Source organism: Trichoderma asperellum, chromosome 4 (assembly GCF_020647865.1).
Source record: "Trichoderma asperellum chromosome 4, complete sequence".
NCBI classification, from domain to species: Eukaryota; Fungi; Ascomycota; class Sordariomycetes; order Hypocreales; family Hypocreaceae; genus Trichoderma; species Trichoderma asperellum.
Window position 1 is genome coordinate 1,661,250 of NC_089418.1, and position 16,121 is coordinate 1,677,370.

General features: G+C 49.9%; 6 protein-coding genes and 1 non-coding gene across 7 annotated transcripts; 2 read left to right on the forward strand and 5 right to left on the reverse strand.

Moving 5' to 3' along the window:
- Positions 1–3,337: 3,337 nt before the first annotated feature.
- TrAFT101_006962 (uncharacterized protein) lies at positions 3,338–4,896 on the reverse strand. Its single transcript, XM_024900643.2, has 2 exons — positions 4,513–4,896; positions 3,338–4,431 (listed from the first exon to the last, which is right to left on the reverse strand). Exons 1-2 carry the CDS (start codon positions 4,637–4,639, stop codon positions 3,860–3,862), a joined length of 699 nt encoding a protein of 232 aa, XP_024758611.2. The 5' UTR covers positions 4,640–4,896; the 3' UTR covers positions 3,338–3,859.
- A 10-nt stretch (positions 4,897–4,906) lies between these two features.
- On the forward strand, positions 4,907–6,741 carry TrAFT101_006963 (uncharacterized protein). Its single transcript, XM_024908546.2, has one exon. The coding sequence runs from the start codon at positions 5,160–5,162 to the stop codon at positions 6,609–6,611; it is 1,452 nt and encodes a 483-aa protein (XP_024758612.2). The 5' UTR covers positions 4,907–5,159; the 3' UTR covers positions 6,612–6,741.
- Positions 6,635–8,009, reverse strand: ATG5 (autophagy protein 5). Its single transcript, XM_024902027.2, has 2 exons — positions 7,402–8,009; positions 6,635–7,301 (listed from the first exon to the last, which is right to left on the reverse strand). The coding sequence occupies exons 1-2, from the start codon at positions 7,714–7,716 to the stop codon at positions 6,825–6,827; spliced, it is 792 nt and encodes a 263-aa protein (XP_024758613.1). The 5' UTR covers positions 7,717–8,009; the 3' UTR covers positions 6,635–6,824.
- An 839-nt stretch (positions 8,010–8,848) lies between these two features.
- Positions 8,849–10,876, reverse strand: TrAFT101_006965 (uncharacterized protein). The gene is made up of 3 exons (XM_066127925.1): positions 9,907–10,876; positions 9,180–9,702; positions 8,849–9,124 (listed from the first exon to the last, which is right to left on the reverse strand). Exons 1-2 carry the CDS (start codon positions 10,549–10,551, stop codon positions 9,184–9,186), a joined length of 1,164 nt encoding a protein of 387 aa, XP_065984038.1. The 5' UTR covers positions 10,552–10,876; the 3' UTR covers positions 8,849–9,124; positions 9,180–9,183.
- A 1,119-nt stretch (positions 10,877–11,995) lies between these two features.
- Positions 11,996–12,557, reverse strand: TrAFT101_006966 (uncharacterized protein; the record flags this gene model as incomplete). Its single annotated transcript, XM_024903412.2, has 2 exons — positions 11,996–12,229; positions 12,285–12,557. 2 exons carry the CDS (start codon positions 12,555–12,557, stop codon positions 11,996–11,998), a joined length of 507 nt encoding a protein of 168 aa, XP_024758615.1.
- Positions 12,558–13,871: 1,314 nt separating this feature from the next.
- On the forward strand, positions 13,872–15,564 carry TrAFT101_006967 (uncharacterized protein). The gene has a single exon (XM_066127926.1). It carries the CDS (start codon positions 14,080–14,082, stop codon positions 15,544–15,546), a length of 1,467 nt encoding a protein of 488 aa, XP_065984039.1. The 5' UTR covers positions 13,872–14,079; the 3' UTR covers positions 15,547–15,564.
- A 133-nt stretch (positions 15,565–15,697) lies between these two features.
- Positions 15,698–15,811, reverse strand: TrAFT101_006968. The gene has a single exon. It is a non-coding gene; the product is annotated as a tRNA-Leu (tRNA).
- Between the last annotated feature and the right edge of the window lie 310 nt (positions 15,812–16,121).

The following is a 16,121-nucleotide window of genomic DNA, read 5'->3' on the forward strand; positions in this document are numbered from 1 at the left end:
AAGATCACTACACAACAGGCATGTTCCAGTTCCTGTCAATGGCCGCGTCATGTAAGCCAGCAACGGCTAAACAGTCGGAGGGTTTGATTAAAAAACTACTGCCATTGTAACTGCCGTAGGAAGCGTAGATGTCCCAGGTCTCTTTAGCCTACCGAAGAAGTGTCACGTATGATGAAGTGGAATCCAATCTAAAGCCAGTGAACGAAACGGTATGCTGAGACTGAGATCCCATGCATCGGTCATGAGCGTGTGTGAGAATGGAGCGGTTCTCTCCGCAAGGACCGATTTCCTAAACAGAAGGACGTTATGTTCGAAAAAGCCAAAAGGGGCCGTGTGCAGACTTACGGGGTTTGAGACGAATACTCTGGTTCTGGACCATCTACTGAGCCAGGGTTAAAAGAGGTGAGAGTTTGCCAATCAGTGCTTGCTGATTAGTAGGTGGGCCTGGGCGATCATGATGCTTATAGGCTATTGAGTATCAAACAGAATACAGGGTGTACTACTTGTAAATACGAAGCACAAAAACACTGACAACTCTTTGATAACTGCGGATACGAAGTGTGTTCAAATTCGGTCGAGTTATCTCTGGATCTCTTCCTCTTTCTTCATTGGCCCTAGGCGTCGAGGAACTATTTCGGCCAATTGAACCCGGACAAAAGCTTGTTTGGTCGTCTTTATCGTATGGAGTACTACAAGCAGCAACAGCCGTAAGCTGTCTTCAAGGGATATCCCAGACAACATGTTGGTGTTCTAGGAACAGCCAAACGTGGTCAGTAAAGTCATATACATGCAGAAGTGAATAAGGAGCCTACAGATATGGAGGTGGGATATTCTAGTCGGTATGGATCTACAGAATACTTCATATGATGTTCGAGACCCCTACCATCTATCGTTTTTTTCATTTTTTCTTTCGGCAACACCTTCTATGTACGGGACCAGAGTGGGTTTGAATGAGACCGCGATACAACTTTTCTCTTGGAAACAAGGGAAACAAACCTATGCCTTGGACCAAAGAAATAAAATATAATATTCTTTCCCAGTTTCCTGGTTATTAATAAAGAAAAGAAAGGGAAGAGGCGAAATTGCCGTCAAGTTTCATGTGGAGAACATCAAGAGAGAGCTACCAGGTGTTCGTGCTAGACAGGACAGGCCAGATGCTGGTTCGGAAAGACTTTGCATGCACTCCTTCAACTCATACCTGACAAGGTAAGGTACCCCTGGTGATGCACGTAGTTATCATGCCTAGAGGAAAGAGAAGAGAAATAAAAGGACTTAAAATGAGCATGGTAGGGTGCAAAGAGAAGATGGAGAAATAAAGAGAGAGAGAGAGAGAGAGAGAGAACAAGGGCAGGTTGTTTTCACAAACGCCTCCTGCAGGCCGAGATATACGGATTACCTAGCACTCCAAGTAGCAAGTAGCACGAGTATGTAATACTGTATTTTGTTGGTCTCTCTCTTTTTTTTTTTGGAGAGTGGCTTAGGGGAGCTATGCTAAAAAGAAACGAGACACCCCCTAGTCGGATGCACCCTTGGGCTGCCACACCTTGGGAAAAGTTGGCCGATAGTAAACGGAGAAGTAAAAAGAGAGATCTGGATAATGGAGAGGTTGGTTGGACTTGAGAAGAGCCTCGATCGTCCTTTCTGCTGGTGGTGTGTTCTGCGTAGATCTGGCGTCTTTATTTCTTCTCTGGGCAGCTACATACATACGTCGAGGCCTAGGTGACACGTGAAGATGTGAGATTTGTGAGATGCTGGCCATGCGCGACATTTGTTGACAAAGTCACTATTACTATTGGTACATGGCTTGAATTTTTTGGTAAGAGAGCCTACTAAAACAAAAGAACTGTTCTGTTGTCAATGTGTTCTGCCTGCAATATAGAGAAAGAAAAAAGGATCTATCAACACGCGCTCCACTGGCGAGACAATGCCTTTTGACGGTGTTGCGAACGAAACGTTGAGATTTTGTTTACTTCTTAACATCCCTTTCGAAGCAAGCCAAGACTTTCAGCTGCTGAAGTCGTTTTGTCTTCTTTTCTCAATGGCGGGCTACTTCTAGTTATCTATTGTAGGAGTTTTAACACGCGACGTGCTGGCAAAGCGTATAAGTCGGCCAACCACAAGATACGACTGCGTTTGCGTACGCGTGTGTTACCTAGTTACTACAGTGCAGTACAGTACAGTACCGGTGAAAAAGAAAAAAAAAAAAAAAGTCATATTCCCTGACTAGCCTCGCCATCGTGCATTCGGTGTGCATGCAGGTATCATCACTAGTCCGTATCGCGTTGTTTATTCCGCAATTTTGCTTGTTGCCGCCAGCACGGACGCTCGTGCGACGGCGGAGCTTGAGCGAGGCGCGCAAACACTGCCTGATTATTTGCTTGGGCTGCAATTATTGCTTCCATGTCCATTTTTGGTTGCTGTTTGAGGTACCTACTCTGTAGGTAGTACCATGGAATTTCGGGGCCATGAGTCGCGCGTTGATCCTTTGACCTCCTGCATCCTGATTGATTGATTGGATGGCGTCTTCTCCCACTCAGCCTCACGAAAAACGGGGGTGATTGATACAAGAATGTGGGTTTCATTTACTTGCTTAGCACATGACGTCTTGTGACAAATACCTTCAATGGGCTGCGAACACCCCCAAAGAAACAACGGAATGCTGTTTCAAGTAATAGCATTTTACGCCTACTCCCTACGTACGAGTATCTATCTGTATCTTGATGCCTACCGATTTCGTTGCGGCAGTATGTAACCCAAGGTCAGCACACCTCTCGATGCATTAGCGATCCAACGGTATGTACGGGTGCTGTCATCACTACGGAGTTTACTAGCAGCAGCAATACTTTGTAGATTAGTATTCTCCGCCCTCATTGGGCAAATTTGAGCTTGATAAAAAATACCTAGTAGGTAGCTAAGAGTAGAATACTACAACTCTGGTAGAAGAACAAATGTACGAGCACGTGAAATGAACCAGAAAGTATTGGGTACTTATCAGCACTTGTGCGCTCCTAATTTAAGAAGGGAATACGCGCGACTTCATTTCCAGTTGCGCCTTGGGGTATTCTTGAGTACACGCCATACGGGCTGCCATGGTACGCTTCGAGTTCCACTTGGAATGTGACATTAAGAGGCCTCGTCACTCACGCTGTGCTGAGCCAACAAGCAGCACTGATGGATGTTTCAGCATCAGGGCGTTGTTACTATACACGAGGAACGATGCAAAAATGCAACTCGACTGGATGGTGAGCTGGAATAAGGACGGAAATACTTTGTGTGCTGTTCACCGTATGCTTTAGTAGGTACTAAAGCTTGCGGAAGTACATGATGAGAAGCTCTTATTGTAGCAGACGCTGCTAGTTAGGTGCCTTACTCAGTTTCTGAATGTATTTATAGATATAGTAGGTACTTCAACATTACTGTGGTATTTTTGAAAGCCCCTCTATACGGTGCGGAGATAAATCATTGTTGCTCTGGTTATAGTGTTCTTGCGAACTAGCACCAATAGTTCTTAATTCGGCCATTCCATCAATGAACTTTTTTTTCTTCACCCATCTGCATGAAGATGTAATTTAACTTAATCAATAGGTAAATAACCTGTCATTTAATTCCTTGGCCATCGACACCCAACAGCCCGTTCCTTGGTTCGATAGGGCAGCCGTGGTGCAGCGCCGCCCTCGACATCATTCGCCTGCTTCGGCACTTTGGGAAACTGTTGGGTGATAAACGGCGTGACCAACAGCCAAATATTCGGCACCAAGGAATAGCCTTGATTTCCTGGGAATAAGGATTCTCCACGAGTACGAAAGCAATCCTCGTTGGGCATGTCTCTCGCTATATCTTATGCGAGTCCACGCTACCATCACTCGTCATCTGATGTCGTAAGTTTTCTTCGCTTCCGTCCCGCCTGAGAGGATTCATCTTCATTATGCCCAACCACGGACTCGCCACCGGATTCCTGTGCCGTGCTGCCCTCACGCCAGTCTTGACCAACGCCGTTGTCGTCATTGTTGTCATGGGTGCCTTCAGTGAAAACGAGATGACCTCGTCGACCGAGAACTTCTCGGCCCGCCTCCTCTAACAGAATGCCAAAGGCCAGCAGTGCCGTCTCATCCATGCTGCACTCGTCCAAGTTGCGTCCACTTCCCGAGGTTCCCTGATGGCGGCTCAGAGTCCCGTAAAACTCGGACGTGTACTCATGAATAGCCATTAGGAGATCGCTCTGGGGTAGAATGCCGCGCCCACCGTTGGGTAGGTCCCACTCGTGCGCACGGTAGATGTCGTGCTCTGCGTACCGCTCTGGAGCGTCTTTGCGGCGAAACAAGACATCATCTGGAGCGAGCTTGAAGCTATCTCGCTGGTCGACGATGCGAGGCTGGAAAGTCTTGTCGTCCCGAGCCTCATCTCGCAGTACTCTATCATACGTGACCCTTCCTTGCATATAGTTAATTTCACGTGACAAGATTTAATTCCCAGATTTCTGGGAGAGGCTCATTTTGGATCCCCTTGGCTCACCTGCGACTGCGTCGTATACGGTAGCGAGCGTCCGCTGGCCCTGGCGTCGGTTGCCGCCAGATGGCTGTGGCATATGCGGCCGGTTACCGATGTCGGGATTTCCCACGTATTCGTCTGCAGAGTCCATGGTATTTCCTTTGTCTTCTGTGTCTTCTCTCCTGGGGGGTGCCTTTGATACCCGGCGCTCTCGTACCTAGGGAACACACAATCCTTGCTCGCCCTCACGGGTTCCAAAGTGATACCAAGAGAAAACTACTCCGCATCAAGCAAATCATGGCAGCTACAGCAGACAGGCCAGGCAAATGAGAAGAAGAACAGCCCCTGGTTGGCCTCGGAATTGCGCCTGGAGTCGAGCCTCGGACGGTGAGAAAAAAAGAACGATTCGTCGAAACAAAGTTTTGGCGCCATAGCGTGGTTGCGGTAGCTGCCACCAATTGTGGGGTGCATTAGTCGTTAGTACTTTGACCTTGACCGCCTTCGGTGACATCACGCGGAGCTTGCCGTGCCGACTTTCACTCAGCTTTCGACTTCACTCGCTACAGCTTCGTTCTAGTCTAGGGATGAATCTAGCTCAGGCAAAAGCCGCTGCGACTAGACAAAGTCACAGCACAGATTCTCTTGCTGTGTCGAAAGCGCCTCTTAGATGAATGCAGTCTCGCCTTCTCGCCCGTGAAATAGGCGACCTATCGTGTCGCGACCTCTCGCAGATCACTGCATCTCAGCTGCTGCGCTCCTTCGAACCAGCTCCCCAGCACCGCTTCAACGGCGAGGCGAAATTGCCTCAGAATGATCAGCAGACCGCGTTGGACGAGGACCGGCCGCATAGACTGCGCGCCCACGGTGCAGGGGTGAGCAGCCTTGCCCTTGAGAAGTTTGATGGCCGCATCCTCGTCTCTGGTGGCGCCGACGGATCAATCAAGCTCTGGGACTTGGAGAGCTGCCCAGGCCCTTATGAGATTCACACGTTTCGCCCCGTAAGCTCCATCAGCCGATCGACTGGCGGTCCCCGAAGCAGCGGCCACAGCCATGGAATCACCCACCTGGCCTTCTACCCTTTCGACCCGGATGCCTTCCTTTCCAGCTCCTATGACAAGACCCTCAAGCTGTGGGCCACTGCAAAGACCGCCCTGTCTGCACAGTTCGACCTCAATGCCACCGTATACTCGCACGCCTCCAGCCCAATCGCTTCTCACCTGCTTATCTCGTGCGCCACCCAACACTCCAACGTCCGTCTCGTAGACCTCAAGTCGGGATCTGCCGTCCAGGCGCTCGTTGCCCACGGCGGGCCCGTCCTCAGCACAGCATGGAGCCCTCGCCACGAGCACATCCTCGTCAGCGGCCATGCAGACGGCAAGGCCCGCATATGGGACATTCGCCGCGCTGGTGGCGTTCTTGCGCAGCTCGACCAGGAAGACTCCTTGGGCGTTGTGCATCGCTTTAAGCACGCCACGGCGTCTGGGTCCGATTGGGGTAGCATGCCGCATTTTCGTGCCTCAGCTCAGGCCCACGACGAGGCCGTCAATGGGCTGCAGTGGACCGATGATGGGAGGTACATTGTGTCGGCTGGGCTTGACCGCCGCATCAGAGTATGGGATACTGATACGGGTGCCAATACGCTTGCCAGCTTTGGATCCATCGTTCAAAACCAGCACGCTAAGACTGCAAGTTTCCTGGTGACCCCGTCGGGCCTCTCCACGGGCCACCAGCTTCTGGTCTGGCCAAACGACCAAGAAATCCTCCTACTGGACCTCCACGACGGGACTGTCGTTGGACGCCTGCGGAGCCCTGGCTCGACGCACTCCACGGATGTCCGCGGCTCACAAATGGGACGCAACCGCATCACAAACATCGCGTGGCGCAGTGCAGGGGCCGGCATTGGGCAGGCTGGACCCGTCATGGGTGGTGGCAACTCAATAGGAGCGATTTATAGCTCTCATCTAGACGGTCAAATACGGGCCTGGATGCCGCAGCTTCCTGGACCGGAAGATGCGGACGAGGACGATGAGGTTGGCGTAGATGAAGAGGTAAAACGGAGAAAGAGGAAAGCTATCGAAAACGCATATAGAAGCCTCATGGGTAAGGAGATTACGTTCACTTGACTTTACTCTTCTATGTGTAAAAACATCGGACCATGGGCTATATATAGATAGGCTACAGCAAGGCATAGAATAGATAGTCAAATTTGATCTTGTCTATATAAGAAAAAGCAAATATCAAGAGTCGCCTGCCTCTCATCCTAGACGCCATTCCCATCATAGATTAACCATCTCGTAAGGCTGCGTCCAACTAGCAGCAAGACCAATTTCCCATGTTCATACAACAACGACAAAGCAAAGCCAACCATCGGGATAGGCGGCTTCTCTCATCATTTCCCCCAAGGGGGCATTAAAGGGAGCGGGTACCCCGTGAAGCACCACGCTTGCCAGCACAGGGTCTCGACTGCTGGGAAACAGCATGGGCATCAGGTCCCTGAGAGCCTGTCCTAGCAGCTTTGGCTTTCGGTCTGGTGCGACGACGGGGACCAATGACTGGACGACTTTGAACGATCCAGCTTCACCGGCTGCAAGAGCAGGAGGTGAACTGTCGCCTCCTGCATTAGAGGGCGGCGTCGAGGGGATGTAGATGCGTATGGGAACATGCTTGAGGGTGGCTGGGGCGTTGAGAAGGCGGGTGTGAATTTTGGCAAATGCAACGTAGTCGTTGTCAATGACGGCGTTCCATAGCTGGGTGGTGTGTTCCTTGGACATTTTCATGATTTGGTTGGCGTTGCCATAGCGAACAAAGTCGGCCTGTTATGCAGTTTGAGTATTATGCATATATAAAACCAAAGGACAAACAAAATCGAGTCAAGTAGAATGAGACGAAAAACAATAATAGGTGGTTACTTACCTCTTTGACGCTGTTTAGAAAGGTATCTCCAATATCCCATGCAACCCCGTCATCCACCACCAGTCGCCAGGGCAGACTTGGCGCATACAAATCAGCCAGCAGCCCCACAGCAAGGTTCCTTAGCTGCACATCCTCAAAGTGAAAGCTGGAGCACGGTGCATCGAAGAAGGCGGAGAGGCGTGGCAGCAGCAGTGACAAGTAGCTGAAGCGGGGGACGCTGGTGATGAAGGGCGTCGTGGGAGATGATCGGTGAGTAATGTGCAGGGGGATCTGCGTGGCCCAGAGCGTCTGGGAGATGGAGGAGGACGCAGACATGGCTTGCTTTGTTTGATAAGGCTCGGCGAGAGGTTATGGCGGAACCATGGCGAGAAGAGCAACGCAAGACTTTTGTTGCTGTTGTATGTAGCACGGAGCGGATTGAGGCGGCAATGCCCTTGTGTCTACGGAGCTAACAGAAGCAGCTCAGCAGTTGAGCGAGAGTATTGGAGGACTGGGATCAACTGTCAGAGAGCAACTGTGATGACTGATGCTATAAACAACGCTCGGCTTGATACAGGATGGAAAAAGAGATGCCAAGTGTGAGGCCAATATTGAGTAGCCGGAGCCTTATTGCAGCAGGTGGGGCTGGTGTTGAGACGCAGGCACCAAGACGGCAGGTGGGGGTTGCCGTGGCGCTTGCCCTTTGTTTGCTTCTGCCTTGCACTACTACCTAGTATGTACAAGTAGGTACTTGAGGTATGCACTAAAGCTAGCAGGTACAGTACCTTAGTATATCGGCATGATCGGGCTACCTCCATCATGGAACGGAAGTCTCAACTTTACATCTCCCTTTGTCTGGTGCTACTACTCGCATAGGCACCCAAGTATTCACAGGAATGCATTCAAAAAACCTCAATCTCGGCGTATTTCATCTGACAAACCATTATTCACATCCCAAAACGTGTCAGTACTATCCTTTTCAGCTCCTCACCGGCTGCAAGGCCCTGTAGCACGAACCTTGCTTGAATGCTACCCCAGTCAGTCAGCCGCACGGCGTGGCTGACCGATAGATGATGAATCTTTGTTTGCTTCAGCTGTGATGGGCTTCTTCTCATCGGATTGGCTGCCAATTATCTGCTCAGTCTGTTCGTATGGTGTGCTATGTAGGTATGTGTGAGGTGGCATGCGTCTGTGCGTCGGTGCGTCTATGCTCGCCCATGCTCCTAAATGAGTACAGCAAGTATTTACTTACTTAGCATACTTATACGGAGCAATGGGGTATGAAGTGTTAGATTTGCATTCAAAGGCATTGAATCGAATTTTGCTCTCTCCCCTTGACGCCAACAATCATGAGATGCATGCAAACCTGCAGCCACACACGTTACACGCTCTGAGCAAACGGAAAAAGGTGCTACAGAGTATTATTCGACTAGGTACGATCTTACGTTTGCCTGCGTCCTTCCAAATGGTTGATTTGATTTAATTTGATTTCATATCAATTCATTAATCCTAGCGCTAACATTACAATAATAGTACAAACTGATTAGTTCCATGACCCATCAAAAGAATGTTCCCAGTGGGCTACAATCCACGATGTTGTTCCTGGTGCGAGACACTATGCCTCCGCACACGGTCATAGTTCCTATCGCCGTGCTCAATAACTGGCGTACCAATGTGCTTCTGCAAAACTGAAGGCGGTACTTGAGCGGCATCCGTAGGATCCTTGGCCGTTATCCCAGCGACCCTGGATTTTGTTAGTATGCCGCATTTCTATCGGGTTTTAGATGTAGTGTGCCTACCTACTCACGACTGATAAGTCTTGTTGCCTCCATAGGTCTTGCTATTATCGAGGTCGCTGTCCACACGAGGGTCGGCCTTGTTCATCATATCGGACTTGTGTGGGCCAGCTGTGTTGGAAGCTGGGCCCGTAGCCTGGCGATCAGTTCCAAAACCGCCGCCGAGGCTGCCCATGCCACCGTATGCACTGGTAGTGGTGGTGTCGCTGCCAAGGGTGCCTGTTTGTTGACCATAGCTACGGTCATCAGAGCCGAGCCCTGAGGTTGTGTCCATACCAGAATAGGTACCGGTACCAGTACCTGAGCCTAGCCCAGAGGTCTTGCCCACACCAGATGAGTAGGTGTCTCTTCCTGAGCCACGTCCTGAGGCCGTGTCCATGCCGGATGTGTAAGTGCCAGTCGTGCCGGAGGTATCGATGCCGCTGCCGGCTCCGAGAGTGTCAGTACCCATACCGGTACCGAATCCCGTGCCCGCGGTAGCTCCAGAGGTACCAGAAGTTCTGGTAGTTCCAATATCGTGGGTAGCCTTCTCAGAGCGGAGGCCCATGTTGCGGCTGCCGTCGAGGTCTGAATCAATCCTGGGGTCGGCCTTGTTCATGGTATCGGACTTGTGCGTGCCAGCAGTTGTGGAAGCAGGACCAGTCGAGCCGAATGTGTTTCCAGTGCTGGTGGTTCCGGTACCGTAAGTGCCGGTACCGTAGGTGCCGGTAGAACCAACATCATGGGTAGCCTTCTCAGAGCGGAGGCCCATGTTGCGGCTGCCATCGAGATCTGAGTCGATTCGGGGATCAGCCTTGTTCATGGTATCGGACTTGTGCGTGCCGGCAGTTTTGGAAGCAGGACCAGTCGAACCGAATGCGGTTCCGGTGCCTGTAGTTCCGGTGCCTGTAGTTCCGGTGGTCGTAGTTCCGGTGGTCGTAGTTCCGGTGGTCGTAGTTCCGGTGCCCGTAGTTCCAGTTTCGTAGGCAGTGCTGGTAGTTCCAGCATGGGTAGCCTTCTCAGAGCGGAGGCCCATGTTTTTGCTGCCATCGAGATCTGAGTCGATTCTGGGGTCGGCCTTGTTCATCATGTCGGACTTGTGCATGCCGGCGGTTGTGGGAGCAGGACCGGTTCGGCCAGACGAAGTGAGGGTATCTCCGGCGGTGCTTGTGCCATGAGTGTTTGATGCGCCGTATGAGTAGTTATCACCACCTGTGGTGTACGAGCCATCATGGCGGCCCAACGCCTCGCGGTTGTCACGGTCGGAGTCAACACGAGGGTCAGCAGCATTGGCAGTTCGGGAGCTGTGAGGTCCATGAGTGCCCTCGGGCTGCTCAGTCTTGTTGTCGGAGTGGCTCTGAAGCTTGTCCTTGACCTTTTCGATGAGTGAAGCCATGATGGTTGATTCTATTCAATGTTTTAAGATATGTGTAAGTTGTCAAAGAGGATTCTGTTGATGGTTTTGTTTGATTGGTATGATAGGATGATGGAATTTTAGAAATAAGATGGAGGAGCATCACGATTATATAGAACTTTGTCCGAATCATCTCTCCGCAAAAGGATCGCTGCCTATGATGACATGGTGGCTCATGCTATAGCTTCACCATGGCGTTGGACTTTGAAGCTTCCCGTCCCAATGTTACAGATCTCACCAATCGTCCACTCTGCACAAGTATGAGGTAATCGAAGACACCTCCATAGAGGCGTCATATCTGGGACGTGGTGACGTTGCCATGCTACAATGAGAGTGTCTCTTTTCGGAGCATTTCCGCCTAGACCAGCATGACATGCATAGCTTGTGAGTTGCTAATGGCACTGCCTTGTAGCTAATGCAAACAAGGCAAGGCAAGTAAGGTTACCTAAAACTCAGACACCCCAAAGGCTATTTTTCCTGGAAAATAAGCGGAGAGGGCAATCAATCAAGCGGATTGAGTTTTTTGCGGGTTTGCCCAAAGCTGCTTTCCACTCCATTTGCTGTGATGGCGATGCAAAAACTGAGACGCGGGAATCGATTGAGATGTCGATGACGCATGGCGGCGGGGCGCACGGGTTGTGGAGCGGCCTGTGGTGGCGGCGAACAACAATCATTGTTACATCATCCGCCGAGCTGTGGCTGGTGAGACGAGAGCAGCTGCCATGTTGCGACCTTGTGTGGCTTGGTTCGTTTTCATAAATGCAACGGAATTCGATTTTTATGTTTTGTGTTTTGGTTAGCATGTTACGGATGCGACTCCACGGCACGGCAATTCATTTGGTGATGACGTGGGTGCGGTTGGATCTACGGCTGCGGCTCTCTTCGGAATCTTGGAATCTCGATCTTGGCGTCGATAGTGCGTTGTTGTTTTGGTATAGTTGAGCGTTCTTTTGGAAGCTTCAAAATCTCTTGGAAATGAGATTTCGTTACGAAAGGGGAATTCCTAGTACCGAATCTTATTTCTATCCTCAGACTCGGCAGATATGATACGCTCATGCCAGGAGCTAGGCAGATATTTATATATTCACGAAGGGGTAAAGCCAGATAAGCATGCTGGTAACAGTAGATTTATTTCGTAAATAACAAAGATGAAGCAGTAAAAAGTAATTAAGTGCTAGCTTAGCTGGGTATAGTCATTATAAAAGTCGTCAGGAGTGGTAGATTAGGGAAGGGCCGAATAAATCATTAAGAGCAAAACCAATTTTCTGTTTTTTTGACTTCCCCTGAACATCTCAAGCTCCAACTCCAACCTCATTCTCACACCACAATAAGGCGAAGATCACTAAACGAAAGAGTGCTAGTGAGGGTATCATGAATGATCGTGTGCCGTCTATGGCTATTGGCAGTGCTAATTCGTTGGTAGCACTTAGACGTGGCTTCGTCGGTACCAGCGGCGGTGGCTCTGACGTTGGGCAGCATCGACTCTAGCGCGACGTCCATGGCTGGTGACCCAGTAGATTCCGAGCAGGGCAGACACGAGCCAAAGAAGAGCGGACAGGAATGTGAAGGCAATATCGGCCTTGAACTTGCCGCATTGATCTCCGGAGATGGGGTGAACATTGTTCCAGTCGAAGACATAGCCGCAGGAGCCATCCAGCATCTAGACAATGAATGTTAGCCTCAGAACTACATGCCATATGCGAAAGAACACTTACATTGACCAAGAGGCCAAAGGCTGCCCACCAGCAAAGGCTGAGGATGATGTCGACTGGCCAATGGACAAAAGACCACGAGAAGGGAATAAGCCATATCAAGGCAAAGAACATGGACAATGCCGCTATCACCTCGGTATAGATGAAGCGGCCTTGGGACCAGTTGGACGCATGGCGGAACTGGTGAAGGTGCTGGCCTGTCACTCCAGCGACAATGGTAGCGAAGACGAGCTCTGCCGCTCGGAGGACAATGTTGATGATGCGATCCAACGCCATTGTTGACGATTCCTTTGTTGGTGCTTTGTTATACAAGGCTGAGACGCAAAGAGGCAGACGGACTACTTTCTATAAAGGGAATCTGCTGAGAAGAGGAGACGTGATGGTGATGCTCTGAGGCGATGGATGGTCAAAGTCTGCTCAATGCGTCTGGAAGGACAAAGACGCTGCCTTTATTTATTCGCGAATGGCAGCGCTCGCCCATGGTCACTGATCAACAACACCATCTCGGTCCCATCGTCATACGTAGCACACATGACCCCGGTCGCCGGCAGGACATACGCCATTCTTCACGACCAAAAAGCCGGTTTGCCTCGTCCAACTGGAGATGGTCCCGATCACGGCATCACCAAGCCGTGGTTTGCGGCAGCGACATCGCCTGTCCAAACACGGCAGCCGGCGTTAAGCGAAGAGTTGTCATTCATACGAACCCCCTGTATTTTGCGCCTGCCAGCCAAAAAAAAAAAACCCCCAAGAACTGCCCAAAATGCCCGGTATTCGCAGTGCTCTGATGGATGTCATGATTTGCAGACAGAGTCGGGCAGCGCTGCTTCAGCATCGAATGAATGAGGTCATAGTCGACTGTTGGTGTGGCCAATGGCGGGCTGTTATTCGCTGGCGCTGACATGGTGTTGCATGGATTGACACGAGCCCAACAGCAATGGTGTCGTTGCAAATTAATTAATCTGGCTGCGGTTCCCAGTTTTGCAGCTAGGCCGGGCTCTAAATCCTTCGGAAAAAAACTTGGCGTGACGTGTGAACAGCGGCTTTGAAGAGATGCATCATCATTACTTGGTGAATGGGCAAACATTTGACGAGAGATAAGCCTACGGAAAAATGATGAGAGAATCCAAGAGAAAACATGACATGCCTGGGCGTCGGAGCAACATGTGCACGTACCTGCATCTGCGTCTCGTATGTACATGTGATTAACCACTCTTGCCCGAACAAGAAGCATTGGGAGCTCTGTCTATAGAACGTTCACCATGTGCTTTCCATTCATGAACATCGCGATTATATTATTTTGTAGTCTTTAAATATATACGGAGTAGCTGAGACAAGACATAACAACGAGCTATGGTCGTATCGGCCGCTTTCATGACAGCGGCTCTTTGTGAAAACTCATTGACGAGCGATTCTATGCTGACTCTGTGTTCCGGTTGTCACATGTACATTGTTGTTCAACTAAAAGAACCTCAATAGGCCTTCAATCAAAGGAGAGCTTCTTCAAATATGTCGGCATGAGATGGCGTCGACAGAGCGTTCATAACCCATGGCAAGTGCAATGCAGCTACAGGCAGGAAACTACAATGCAAAGAAAGCTGCATATAACAAGAGAGATGAGCCCGAATCTCATCTTAGTCTCAGAGTAATGCTAAGAATCCGCATCAAGTGTCAGTGCATAATAAGTATGATGTTCCATCAATAGATTCATTCATTCTTGGATCAACTTGAATATCGGCAATATATGAGACTCCAAAGAGTTGGACATTATTCTACCGTGGCAACTTGCAGATAAATCATGCCGTCAGAAGATAAAAGAAGCAACGAAGTTGATGCCCAAGATGGGCCAGAGAGATTTGCACCGTGGTATCGCCTTCTACAGAAAATCAGACAGGGTGATTCTAACCAGCAACATCACGACCCGTTTATCGTACAAGAACGCTCAGATCAGAGCGAGGAAAGAGAAGCTCCGGGCTGGCTCCCGACTGATGCTGAAAAGGTATTTGTGAACAGGCTCGTCCCTAAACACGAGTATCCAGCAGTGCAGTTGCAAAATGGCATTCTCACGCCACAACTGTCCAGGCCGCCGAGGAATTTGGCATGGCTACAAGCGCGACTTCAATATGCGCGGACCGAATCCGACTGGACACTCGCAACGTGGCAGAAATACAAGGCATATCCTCATTTCAGACGCCATCGGGATCTCACCAGGGTGGCCATGCGGTGTTTGTTCAGGCGATTCCCAGAGCGGTCCGGACTTGTTAGGATCTACTATCAGCGCTGGTACGACTTCCCTGAATATGCGCCCTTCGCCCAGGGCCTCGAGCAGCCTTGTCCTGGATACACCCAAGGATTCTCGTTTGAAGCCTACAGAGCTGTTGATATTGAGTGTCTAGGTTCGGCCGTGTGTTATAACAGCATCTTGTCCGGTGTTCCATCGCTTACTCTCCCTCACATGACCGGTGAGTTTGCAGTGGGAGCTTTGGAAGCCGAAGAGGCGACGGATGCGCGACATGGCGCGGCACTTGTTTACATGAGAAACGAAATTCTTTTGCACGCCAAGATTAGAAAAGACCCGGAGGATGTGGCGGCAATTGTAACTTTTATCACGGATGGACTGTCTATTCGCTTCTACGCACACTATGAATCCAAATCTCCCAGCGGCATGGTAGAATATCACCAATATCCTATTCTAGCAGTGAATTTGGTGGGGTCGTATGAAGAATTTCTTCGAGGTGTTGCCATGCTACGAAACTGTCAAGACATTGCTTTTGTTTTGGATAGTAATCTTAAGAATGCCCTTGAACGGTACCACACAACGAACGGCATCGATGCTTGGGCTTATCATCTGGACGATGGCGATCACATACTATCAGAAAGTGAGGATAGCGTGGTTGAAAGCATCAGTGGACAGGAAGATGAAGTCGGACAGGGAAATGAACACGTCTCTAAAAGTAATGATGACTGCAATAACAACCCGGAAAATAGCCTCAAAGTAGCTACCCAAGAAAAGGGGGATGAGGATGAGGGTGAAGGTGATGCAACTAGCACGCACAGTGAGAAGAATGAAGATGACTCGCCCCCTCATATTTCTCTTCAAGCTCAACAACCCACTAGAGTGCTTAGGCCTCGAAAACAAGCACCTCAAGAAGAGGAGAAGAAGCCAAAACAAGGCTTTCGGAAACGACAAGCTAGTCAAGCCTGTCAAGCCAGTGGAGATGCAGGTAAAGAGCCTTCAAGAAAGCGTTTGAGGCCCAGGAGTTAAACCGCCCGAGCCATGAGCCACTACGTTATAAAAAGCAATGGCGAGAAGAAGATGAGGCAAAAAAAAAAAAAAAGAAAGAAAGAATCGAATCTCAACAGACAGTCTCTGCTTGCTGAGAGAACATATACCTGACAAGAGACGAGAAAAAAAATGACACCTGAGGGATTCGAACCCTCGCCTATTTCTAGACCGCGAATAGATTGTTCGAATTCTAGACTCGAACAGGACCTGAACACGGCGCCTTAGACCACTCGGCCAAAGTGCCTTGAGATGATTGGATGATAGATAGAGCCAAATTTCACTATGTGAGCTGTGCGAAACACCAGCTAGACACCAAGAGCTGATTGTTGTAGGCCGTTTTACGGAGATGGGGAAATGGGGCGGCGTTGCGATGCCGTAGCCACAAGTGTACTTTTGATAGCAGTAATAATGCATAATAGCAAGTTGATGGCATTTTTCCTTTCCTGGGTTAACCTGCGCTGTACCATTTCCCATATGTAGCTTGCAGATGAGGTAATCAGTTAAAGTTGTCCAGCCAAATATAAGACAAATCAATGATGATGCCTGTACAGCAA

Bases quoted from the DNA above. Each gene is read 5' to 3' on its own strand.
- TrAFT101_006967 (XM_066127926.1), top strand. From the start codon at position 14,080: ATGCCGTCAGAAGATAAAAGAAGCAACGAAGTTGATGCCCAAGATGGG.
- TrAFT101_006963 (XM_024908546.2), top strand. From the start codon at position 5,160: ATGCAGTCTCGCCTTCTCGCCCGTGAAATAGGCGACCTATCGTGTCGC.
- TrAFT101_006962 (XM_024900643.2), bottom strand. From the start codon at position 4,639: ATGGACTCTGCAGACGAATACGTGGGAAATCCCGACATCGGTAACCGG. The intron at 4,432-4,512 runs GTGAGCCAAGGG...ACTATATGCAAG, and splicing joins CGTATACGACGCAGTCGCAG to GAAGGGTCACGTATGATAGA.
- TrAFT101_006965 (XM_066127925.1), bottom strand. From the start codon at position 10,551: ATGGCTTCACTCATCGAAAAGGTCAAGGACAAGCTTCAGAGCCACTCC. The intron at 9,703-9,906 runs GCTACCCATGAT...CGCTCTGAGAAG, and splicing joins TGGGCCTCCGCTCTGAGAAG to GCTACCCACGATATTGGAAC.
- ATG5 (XM_024902027.2), bottom strand. From the start codon at position 7,716: ATGTCTGCGTCCTCCTCCATCTCCCAGACGCTCTGGGCCACGCAGATC. The intron at 7,302-7,401 runs GTAAGTAACCAC...ACTGCATAACAG, and splicing joins TTCTAAACAGCGTCAAAGAG to GCCGACTTTGTTCGCTATGG.